General features: G+C 39.9%; 1 protein-coding gene across 2 annotated transcripts; it reads left to right on the plus strand.

Annotated features, from left to right (window-relative positions):
- The first annotated feature begins 368 nt into the window (after positions 1–368).
- Positions 369–10,842, plus strand: LOC140549230 (protein mono-ADP-ribosyltransferase PARP12-like). 2 transcript variants are annotated; one of them, XM_072672656.1, is made up of 12 exons: positions 369–1,104; positions 1,300–1,435; positions 2,645–2,984; positions 3,182–3,229; positions 4,802–4,928; positions 5,100–5,265; positions 5,364–5,496; positions 6,058–6,154; positions 6,304–6,385; positions 6,492–6,622; positions 7,427–7,584; positions 7,683–10,842. In XM_072672656.1, exons 1-12 carry the CDS (start codon positions 833–835, stop codon positions 8,768–8,770), a joined length of 2,778 nt encoding a protein of 925 aa, XP_072528757.1. In that variant the 5' UTR covers positions 369–832; the 3' UTR covers positions 8,771–10,842. The 2 variants fall into 2 exon arrangements, with proteins under 2 accessions (XP_072528757.1, XP_072528758.1); XM_072672657.1 differs by having other exon boundaries at positions 6,307–6,385.
- The last annotated feature ends 271 nt before the right edge of the window (positions 10,843–11,113 follow it).

Consider the following 11,113-nt stretch of genomic DNA (forward strand, 5'->3'; position numbering starts at 1 on the left):
TATAAACAAAATCGAAGACCTTTTTAACAGATTTAATGAACTTGTTTAACTTACTCATTTAACTAGGATAAAATGCATTTGATTTTTCAATCCTTGAAAAGCCCCATGCCAAACACCCCATACGCCTTTTCCGAACGTTTTTGTTCTCTCTGTGACAAGTAGGAAACTAATGCCCTCATTCATACCATACATTGTATATTAAATATATAAACTTTTTTACATAAATATTGATTTGAAGAAATAAAAAAATGAGAATTTATAGAAAACTGATACAGTCGACGTACCTATGTAATGGTGTGACTTAGTTTGACACAGTAATAACTCATGACTTTCTGTGAGCATGACCGAAGTGCCACGATATTAAAACTTATCTAGATATGAAAAGTAAACTACATATTCCTAAATCTTATCTACATATTCAGATGCTTAAAAGGTTCATTGTCTGATTAAAGCGTTCTTTGGTTGATAATAGAACAATGATGCGTGAGCCATTTTCAATGCTTTCCAGTATTTAGTTACCATCAAATACGTAGGTTATTTAGAGTTCTCAACACGTGGAAATCACATGACTGCAATCACATTTTTACTAATGTACTATTTTGTATAATGTAACTAGTTTTACGTAATTTACCGGATAACTACAACCTGAACAACGTTTTAGCCGAGGGAAATGGGGAGTTCCCGATTATTTGGCAACCGCTTTAAAATCACTCGCTAAGTTTCGTTTTCCCTCTAAACGCTGCTTCATGATTGGCGAAAGGCGCGCGCGTGAGTGTGTGTGTTTCTAACCAAAACCCAACTCCCAAATTGTCGTGAACATCGGTAGAAGGTTATGATGGCTTTGGAGGCAGTTCTTAAATCAGTGTGTGACAACAGCGGGGCAGTGGAGTATGAGCGCCTTCTGGACATCAGCATACCAGGAACAGACAGGGAGGAATTCGACACTGTGGTCGGGAACAGCGACTACTTCACTGTTATTCAGCGAAACAACGCCAAACACGTTGTTCTGCGAACCAGTCTTAAGCTCTGCAGTCCAAATGAGTGTGACAAAACCTGCAAAGACTTACACTTGTGCAGATTTGACCTCCTGGGAGAGTGTAGAAGGTAGGTGTACTGTCTGGAATATATATATATATATATATATATATATATATAGAGAGAGAGAGAGAGAGAGAGAGAGAGAGAGAGAGAGATTTAACAGACATTTTACCTCAAGGTTGTCCCAGACACACCTATCCTTACTAGCTAGCCATATTAGGTTATGTCCTAAAAGCTTGACATTTTTTGCTTGACAAACAGACGAAGATGCAACTACGGACACAGCCTGGACACAGAGCACAACTCTGGAGTCTTACGTGAACGCAACTTGAATGGACTCAACAAATGCCAACTGCGCATTCTCCTGCTGCAGAGTGATCGCTCTCTGCTTCCGCATGTAAGATAAACATGACACTGCGTATTAAACTGGCCTACTGTAGTCATGTGCACTAGAGAGCTTTTTTTTATCAAAGCCTACATGCCATAGGAGAGCAAGAATCAGCGTATAATACAATACTTACCTTCAGATCACACGTCTCATGTAAGTTACTTAATCCTTGGCAACATAACACAGCTGCCAATTTATTAGGTTCTTTGTACTTAAACTTCTTGGTCACTCTATCAGGTACAACTACCAGTACTGGAAACTGGGTCCACCATAAGATGACCACTGACCAAATTCTCAGAATACCTGCAACGTTTACATTGTAGTAGAAGTAGGGGGCATACAAGTGTATGGCCTCCCTCAAATGATCTGGTCAGTGGTGGTCCTGCGGTGGTCATTTTCCATTGAAGGACAGGGCTGAGTGTGATTAACAGCAATTGATGGACTAGTAATTCTAAACCTGTGAAGTACAGCTACGTGATAGTTATAATTAATAATGTATGCAGTGTTTGTAGGTAGAAGGTGGGTGTAGCTAAGAATAACCTCTAATGTATGATATATATATATATATATATATATATATATATATATATATATATATATATATATACTTATCATACAGACTTATTCCAACAAGCGTCAGTTGTTAACTTTTAATTGGTGAGGTTAGTTGTTATCAGCATTGACAAAATCAGCCACTATAATGACTTATGATTGGCTAAATAAGAAAAAATAAAACAAGGCACTCTTCTTTCCAAAAACTTTATTGTTTAAACAGAAAAGTTTAAAACAAGGACAAGGAGACCGACTAATAATGGCCTACAGCCTGGATGTCCGTTTCTTTCTCTCATCCCTTTCCAAAGGGCACCTTTGTTATTATTTTCTGTTGGAACTTATACATATGCTGATTTAGGTTCATCAGTTGTCATATACATTGTATATCGGTGTCATGTTGCTTTAGAAATCCTGCCCTTAAATAAATTTTTACCTTCTGCTGTAACTGGTTAGACAGTTATTTTAAAATTTGTCCTATAGGGGGTGACACATACTGCCCAAAATAAGTGGCACCTCTAATGACGAAGCTGCATACCTTTACTATATTTAGTGAAGTATAAATAAGTAACATAATCTGTATTGAAGGTGGACAGTTTCTACAATTGTATTGCAATTTCTCATTAGGTAACAATTTACTTATTTACAATCTTTACTTACTGACCACAGGTGTGTGTCTCATATAACAAAGGCAATAGTGCATATGGGAACTGTCCTGATAAAGAGGCCTGTGTTAGACTCCATTTGTGTGAGAACTACATCAGAGGAACCTGTGACGGCAGCGCTGAGTGCAATCGATGCCACGACTTCTATGAGCCTCATCCAGTGAAAACCCTCATGGCCAAAGGAGTTCCAAGTCAGCTGATAGGATCGCTTTTGTTGATCTATCAAAACATTTTGGCTCTAAAGGATTGCAGTTATGCCAGGGGTGAAACTGGTGCCAAAAGAAAAGTGGACACTAAGTTCAGCAACAAGGGCAGAGTGCCTGAGTCCTTACAGAAGAAAGCAGGTAACTACTCATTACCTAAGCTGCTTTCATTAGGCTTTAGGCATTAACATGTTGTTCGACCAAGATATTTTTATCTTTTTTTACTCTATACACATTGTACATTTAAACATGAATACTATTCCTAAATAAGCAGATTATTGTTACTCTAAGTAAAGCCATAACACTTTGTGCTTTGCCTCTCTGTTCTTTTATTACAGATAATGTGATTTGCCTCTCCTTTGTTAAAGGATTCTGCAAATATGGAGGTATATTTATCTAAATAATTACTGAACACACATCAGCAAAACGCTGTGTCTGAACTTTGTTTATTTACCTTGGTGGTAACTGATATCAATAATACTATTATTCACCTGTTATCACGTTATCATTCGGTTCAGTTGGTTTGACATTGCAATTTCTAAAGTACACCAAATAATGCACACCCGTGTTTGGGTGTTCTTTGACTGGCATAGATCTGTTACATGTATATATATTTATTCGGGTTCTACATTCTGTGATCTGTTTGACAATGTTAAATGTCTGCTGTTATTAGCATCAACTCGAGCTGAAGGATGCTAGAAGCATCTGTACAGGAGTCAAATACCAGCCAAGTTTAAGTACAGTGATGGCATACACAGAGAAAATTATGCTCTGATGTTGAATTTCCTTGTTTTATTCTAATTGACATATGGTGCAGGCCTTGGTTTTTGCAATGCTTACATTAAAGTGTTGTCCGTTTTTGGTATGTTTTGATTAAAGCAACATTTGGTAGCCTTTTTTCCTTAAAATAGGAGCTTCCAAATTATGTTGATGCTCCGCTTATCCGCAATAGGGTGAATAGCGTCTTTGTCGTTGCTATTGTGAGCTCAGCATGCTACTAACCACACTATGGGGCAGTGGTGGCTCAGCGGTTAGAGCGCCAGGCTATCAATAACAGGGTTGTGGGTTCGATTCCTGGGCTCGGCAAACTGCCACTGTTGGGCCCTTGAGCAAGGCCCCTCACCCTCTCTGCTCCCCGGGCGCTGGAGTTGGCTGCCCATTGCTCTGGGTGTGTGTGTACTTGCTGCCCCTAGTTCACTAGTGTGTGTGTTTGTTCACTACCACAGATGGGTTAAATGCGGACACATTTTGCTGTACATAGTACAATAACAAATACGTGCACCTTTACCTTTATGTAACTTTAGTAAAGCAGGCAGGACCATGCTCGCTAGAACTGCGTAATGCTGTGTAACCAGACTCATATTTGTGTAAAATCCTGTAATATTACAGTGTCAGTCAACATTCATCTTTCACTACAGATGCCGGTGTCTGTATCTGTCCAGAAATGCATGTCCATAAGAGGTGTCTCAAAGCGCAAATTACACTGCTGGGGGAGCCCAGGAGCAAGAAATGACAATTTTCGCACAAGTCTGCTTTAATTTTTAATTAGTGCCTGCCTTACACTTGCTGGCCAGAGTACTGTAATTAAACCTAGCTATTTACTCATTATGGGGCAGTGGGGGCTCAGCGGTTAGAGCGCCGGGATATCGATAACAGGGTTGTGGGTTCGATTCCCGGGCTCTGCAAGCTGCCACTGTTGGGCCCTTGAGCAAGGCCCTTTACCCTCTCTGCTCCCCGGGCGCTGGAGTTGGCTGCCCACCGCTCTGGGTGTGTGTGTACTCACTGCCCCTAACACGTGTGTGTGTGTGTGTGTGTGAGTGTGTGTTCACTACCAGATGGGTTAAATGCGGAGGACACATTTCGCTGTACAGTGTACACTGTGCAGTGACAAATACGTGCACCTTTTGATGCCTACGTAACATGCCCCGAGCTAATTATTATTATTATTATTATTTCAGATAAATGTTGGCGAGTCCACTTTGATATGCCCTACAAATGGGAGGTGAAAGTGGACCACATGTGGATGAACTTACTAGACAACGAGGCAATAGAGCGAGATTACTGCGACCCAGCTAAGATGCACAGGTGGGTACACACTAAACACCTGGGTTCAGTGTGAGAAAGCACCTGTGCCTTTAAAATTGTTTAAAAGTTTTAAAAGTACCTGAAACAAAAAAGGTATTACATTAGCAGACAATTATTTATGTTTATTGAAACAAATGTGCAGACATTTTCACTAACCCTCTTTCTTGGTAGTGAGGGGACAGAGCCTGTGTGCTTTGACACAATGTTCCAGGGGCTTCACAGAGTGCGGCGTCTCTCTACAGAGTCTTCGGTGCTTGAACCTACCTTTGTCCTCACCACAAAGTGGCACTGGTACTGGGAGAATGTGTACAGGAATTGGATACAGTATGCGTCAATTGTAAGTTAGAAACCAGTAAAGCCCTCCTGATAATTTTTTTATCCACTGTATTCTTTGTTTTTAAATTCACACTGCATTCCCCTCTTTTCCAATCACAGAAGGAGATGCACAGATTGTCCTCCATCACCAGCGATGAGCTTGAGCAAAAATATCTACAATTTCTGAAAGACGATAACAATGCTGTGGCCACATTTACCACTGACAAGCAGTTTTACGAGCTGAATTTTAGAGGTATGATATCCAATTTGTATCACTGACTGTTTTTATTTGTATTTGTGATTTATTTTACCCCTGTTTTTATTCCTTAAATCCCATTTTCAGTGTCATTGAATCTATCCTTGGTTTATTTGCAGAAGATCTTGTGAAGCACTTTGAGCTACATTTTGATGTATGAAGGAAACTACTACTTCTAGGACCCTCTATTATATATACTACTATTGCTACTACTACTAATAATAATAATAATAATATTGATAATAATAATAATCATCATTTTAATTATACAAATAATAATTAAGGTGGTTTAAAGTTAAAAATGTGTTGTTTGTTTTTGTTTTTTTGTTTTTTTTTGTTTTGTTTTTTTTACATTTTCCTAGTTTGACCCTTCAAACTGTCTGCAGTAGATTGTGTAGCTGTATACTGCTATGGTATAATCCGCAATTGTAGCCTACTCTTTCAAATACAACTTTTAATAATTTTTCTTTCTCAAAAAGAATAAAGCATGGGTGTTCTTTAATATATACATACATACATTGAACAAATTAAAATTATTATGTGACTTTTTTATCAAAGACATGAAGCAGAGAAATGAAATGAGTGGCACAGAGAGAATGGTCAGACGACGGCCACAGTTTCTTTCCTCCTTGGATGTCCAAAGAGCCAGAACTAGGTAAAAGAATCCACAAACCATAGTCATTATACCATGCATTACTTATGTGACACTTAACTGTTCACTGTTAACTTTTTAAAGAAATAACAATGTAAAAGAACACTGCTTCTGACTATGAAGTAACTTTTTTTTTTTACTTTTTCCTTTAGTAGAAGAGGTGCACAGTCCAGCTCTTATAAAGGTGTCCCTGGCTTTTGGGACAAGACTGCAACTCCAGCCTCTGGATTTCAGGTATAGCATCTAGTTAGTGTTCCAAGCCTATTTTTCATTCTTACCCACCTGTTTCATAGCCTTAATTTTGAATTTTACATATCTGCTCTCCTCCATGCGATTACAGAGGGTCTTCCTTAGTCCTTCTGACAAGGATTATGCCAGAGTGCACGTACATTTTCACAAGACCATGAAGAACTTTAGCATCCTGAAAATCGAAAGAGTCCAGAACAAGAAACTGTGGGAAGATTTTCAGACGTGAGTACCAGATATCAGCACCATTAAATTCAAGACTGAACTGACAGAGCAGCTGTTGGACAAGCCTTAGAAATATTTAAATGTAATGATAGTCAAGGGAGAAATGTGTTACAAAACACAGTGCAATGCACCTGCTGTGTATGGGCTGCATAGTTGCAAACCTCTCATAGTGCCCACGCTGACCCCTGTCCACCTGCCAAAGAGCCTACAATGGACGAGCAAGGGTCGAAACACCTTGGACCTTGGAGCAATGTAAGGTCACATGGACGTTCGGGTACAAAAAGTCCAATTTGCAGCAGCACCACCTTCCAGTTTTGTGGACTTGGGGGATCTGCTGCCAACATCTTGGCGCCAGATACCACAAGGCTGTTAGAGTAAGCTGTTGGCTCTGTTGCCAACAGAATAATAGGCAGATAGTGTATATTTTCTGGGTCAGTAGCATCCTGCAGAAGGTTTTCTTTCATCAGTGTAAAAACTGAAGTTTTACTTTTGACCGACAGCAGTGTCAAGGACTTCTGGTGTTGGTGTAGTTATGACCTGGAGTGTTAAACACCCCAAAATGAAGAATACTAGTGTGTTCTTTTTTCAACTCATTCGTTCATATTAAGTCAAGTCAAGTCGAATAGCGCTTTTTACAACTGTTGTCGTCACAAAGCAGCTTTACATAATTAGTACTTAATAAAGGACAGAGACAGAGAAGAAAGAAGAAATAACATGAAGGATCAAAGACCCCCGTGAGCAAGCCAACTGCGACATTCACGGCTCCAAAAGTGTTAATTCACCACTGCTGCCTTTTGTTTATAGAAAAAGAGAGCAAATGAAAAAAGTGAAAAAGGACAAGAAATATGCTGAGGGGGAGCGGTTTTTATTTCATGGCACCAGATCCATGCTCATTGATGATATATGCCTCCAGAACTTTGACATGAAAGTATCCGGAGCCAATGGGACAGTGTACGGGCAAGGTAAGACAGTAAATGTGCTATTTAATCCAAAATGTCTCTTGGATTAGTAGTTTAACAAATTTATATGCTCATACATTTTTCCTTCTGATTTCTTGCAGGAAGTTACTTTGCAAAGGATGCAAAATACTCCCATGATCACACTGATAATTTGGACAGGAGATTTATGTTCATGTGCAGGGTACTGGTTGGGCAGTACACTAGAGGTGCGTCCCATTACAGCTGCCCCCCAGCTAAAGATTCCACAGGCACTCTTTATGACAGCTGTGTGAATGACGTCCGAGAGCCCACCATTTATGTTGTGTTCAATAAAACCCAAGTCTACCCAGAGTTCCTGATCACATACGAAGAGAACAAATACCCACAGTCTGTAGTAAATTCTTTCCAGCATAGCGTAGGTACTCTTGCTCAAAGTTTAGCTCAGTCAGCAGTAACAGATATCACCCCAACCTCTACACCCACAGCCCTTGCAGTTACCAGCCAAACATCTGATGTCTCTGAATCTCAGAACCAAACAGCAGAAACTAAAGCTTCACCTAAGACCAGCTTACCAGGTTACACCAATCAGTTGGAGAATGCTAAAATTCAGACAGCATCTGGGTCATCTTGCAGCTCTGACGTGATTCAGGATTCATGGAAACCAGTAACTCTCAGCAGCCTAGACTCAGATTTTTCTGATTTGGAAACTAATGTTTTGTATTCATTTATTACACTAAGCTCTCCAACTAACACAAACACGGTTCCCTTTAATCATTCCCTCCCAAGTTCCTCAGCAATGTCCAGAAATGTCAAAAATTATTTGTCAGGGAACACTCTTCACTCAGACAGGACAAAAATACAAATAGCAACTCTGTCATCTTATGCTTCTGACATTACTGAGCCAACAACTCTGAATGTCCTTCAAGATTCTCAACAATCAGTGCATCTTAGCAGCTCCCCAGAGGTGTCATATTTGCAGAAAGATATTTTGGATGAATTTACAGTTGAACAAAGATTTTCAACCCAAACCAAACCTGCTGTCTTCGACCAGTCTCCTGCCTCCTCTTTCTTAGCAAAGGAGAGTAGTTCCCCTTCAGCTCATAAACAGTCTTGCTCTCATTGTTCCTTCTTAGACTCCTCAGACATTGTTCGCCAGTCTCCACCCCAAACACCCCAAGAAAAGCCAAAATCAGACTGTACTGTGCAATGATTTATATGCACATGTTCAATGTGATTATTACCCAACTTTGGCAGGCACTAAACTAAAGTGCTGATGCTTCTAAATTGTATTTATGTTTTTGCTGCTTTTGTTGGAAGCACTTTCTGATGTACAGGGAAGGCTTTTGTTAATAAATTTTAGGGGAGCATTGCTGTGAAGATTTGATTGCCTTCAGCAACGAGCGATAGTGAGTCACCAGCCAACCTCATTCCCAACTCCCCAACTTATCCCAGAAGTACTGGGTGTAACACTATAATTCCAAAGAACACAGTTCTAATGCTCCACAGCTCAATCCTTTATACCACTTTAGCCTATGCTTGGCACAAGGCACAATGCCAACAAGGCACAATACATGTTTTTCTGCCTCAGAGAGCTCTCTTCTACTGGCAATACTTCTCTACAGGCTGTGTGTGAGCATTTGCACATTTGTGTCAGCAGTGGGTGCAACTTAAAGTAGATGCATTCATTAGAAGGGGTATTCACAAACATTTTTGACATATGACCTAGAAATGTGATTGGCTGGGATTACTCTGCCAGTGTTTTACCTTATTTGTCTAAAACAACAATTATCAGCCATAAAAACAGTTGAAATCGACAGTTAATGAGCATGTGAAGGAATAATATATGTAATAAATGACACTGAGTTCAGGCAACAAGCAATGCAAGCAATCAGCAGTGACGCTCTAGTTACAAAAAAACTAAACATTGTTTTTTAAGCATAGCATGAAGCCAGACATCCTTTCATTTAAACATTCAAATTAGCTACAAACAGACGAGGAGCAGCAAAATCATATGATACAGACTAGAGAGCTGTGTGACTCTTCCTTGGTGTTTAAATGCAGTAGCGCTTGCTTAAATATCACAGCTATATTTCTTTGCAAACGTAAGTCAATCTTCTTGTCAATGAGTGTTTTGTGTCATCATAGCATCACATTTCAATAATAAATATCACGATCAGAACTGAATCAGGGTAGTGTCATACCTTGAAAAACTGGCACTAGTGTGCTAGTAGTAGCTTTGTACCTTCTGCCTTGTATCTCAGGGTATAGCCCTCCCTCTCATGTGTTATTGCTTGAATCTGATATTCGTTATTTTCCTTCTACACATGTAGAAGCAGTGTTGTGGAAAAACTTAAGTCAACCTCAGAAGGTTTGTAATCCGCAGAAGAGAGCTCTTAATTTTTGTGTTGTCAAAAGAGAAATTCACAACTATGTGATTTAAGAACTTTAAGATCTTTTTTCTAAGCTAAATCAAAGAGTCTTCAGTTTCAAAAAAGTGAATTAATATATAAATCTTGGGTGACATGGTGGTACAGCAGAAAAGTGGCTTATTTTTTAAAGTTGTAATAAATAATAATTGAATGATTAATATCTACAAATGACTTATGTTGCTTACAACAGTGTGGTAGAAGGGGTGGTGTTTCGGACAGTGTCAGAGCTGATACGGCAAACTGGCTTCTTTCAACTACAACTGACATGTCAGAGGAGGTATTTGTATACATATTGTCCGGTCCGTGTCGCCGCGCCCACCCCGAGGGCGGTCCCGAACCGCGGCCCACAGGCTTCAAGTTCAAGGACTTTTATATGTTCACGTATATGTATCATGTTTTGATTTGGATCACCTGAGTGCTGGGTTATAAAGGGAGCAAACGCCATCTTCTCGTTGCCGAGATTTATCCTTGCTACGCCAAGCGGTATGTTGGCTTCGCTGGTCGAGAGGCTCTAGGTCTGTTTCTGGTGTTCTCTGGAGTTCGCTCTGTAAGAGCCGATTCATGTTCAGGAGGAGTTCGCTTCTTGGTTGACCGGTTGGTCGCCTGGAGGATTCGGCGACCGATTCCCTAGTGTTCGAGTCACGTAAGTTTAGTTGCGCCTGACAAGCGCGGTTTTGGGTTTTTATTTAGCTTCCCTATCCCGCCTGGCTCCCTGGCTACCAACCAGCCTCAGGTGGCCTTCAGGTTTAGCCCATGTTAGTTTGTCTTTTGTCTTGTTTATCCGTTATCCCTGGATATTGCTGCACTCTTGTGTTTTCCCCTGTTTTGTTAATAAATCATGCATCGCACCGTCCCTGCGAGTGTTCACCCGTCATTGTCTAGCCTAGCCAGCCTGACACATAGCCTTGTTTAACATGTTTTTGTGCTGTTTCTAGAGCATAATATTAATTTTTCACTACCATTTGTTTTTACTTCACTCATCTTTAATGTTATGGCATCAACATAAGGCCAGATGTTAAAAGCCAAAAAGCAGAATCATAACTGTTATAAATGAGACTACTGCCAATAAAAGGCAATTTTTATTACTTTCTTCAAAGTCAAAAGTTTACATATACTAAGATTAT

The sequence above is a fragment of the Salminus brasiliensis genome, chromosome 2, assembly GCF_030463535.1.
Source record: "Salminus brasiliensis chromosome 2, fSalBra1.hap2, whole genome shotgun sequence".
NCBI classification, from domain to species: domain Eukaryota; kingdom Metazoa; phylum Chordata; class Actinopteri; order Characiformes; family Bryconidae; genus Salminus; species Salminus brasiliensis.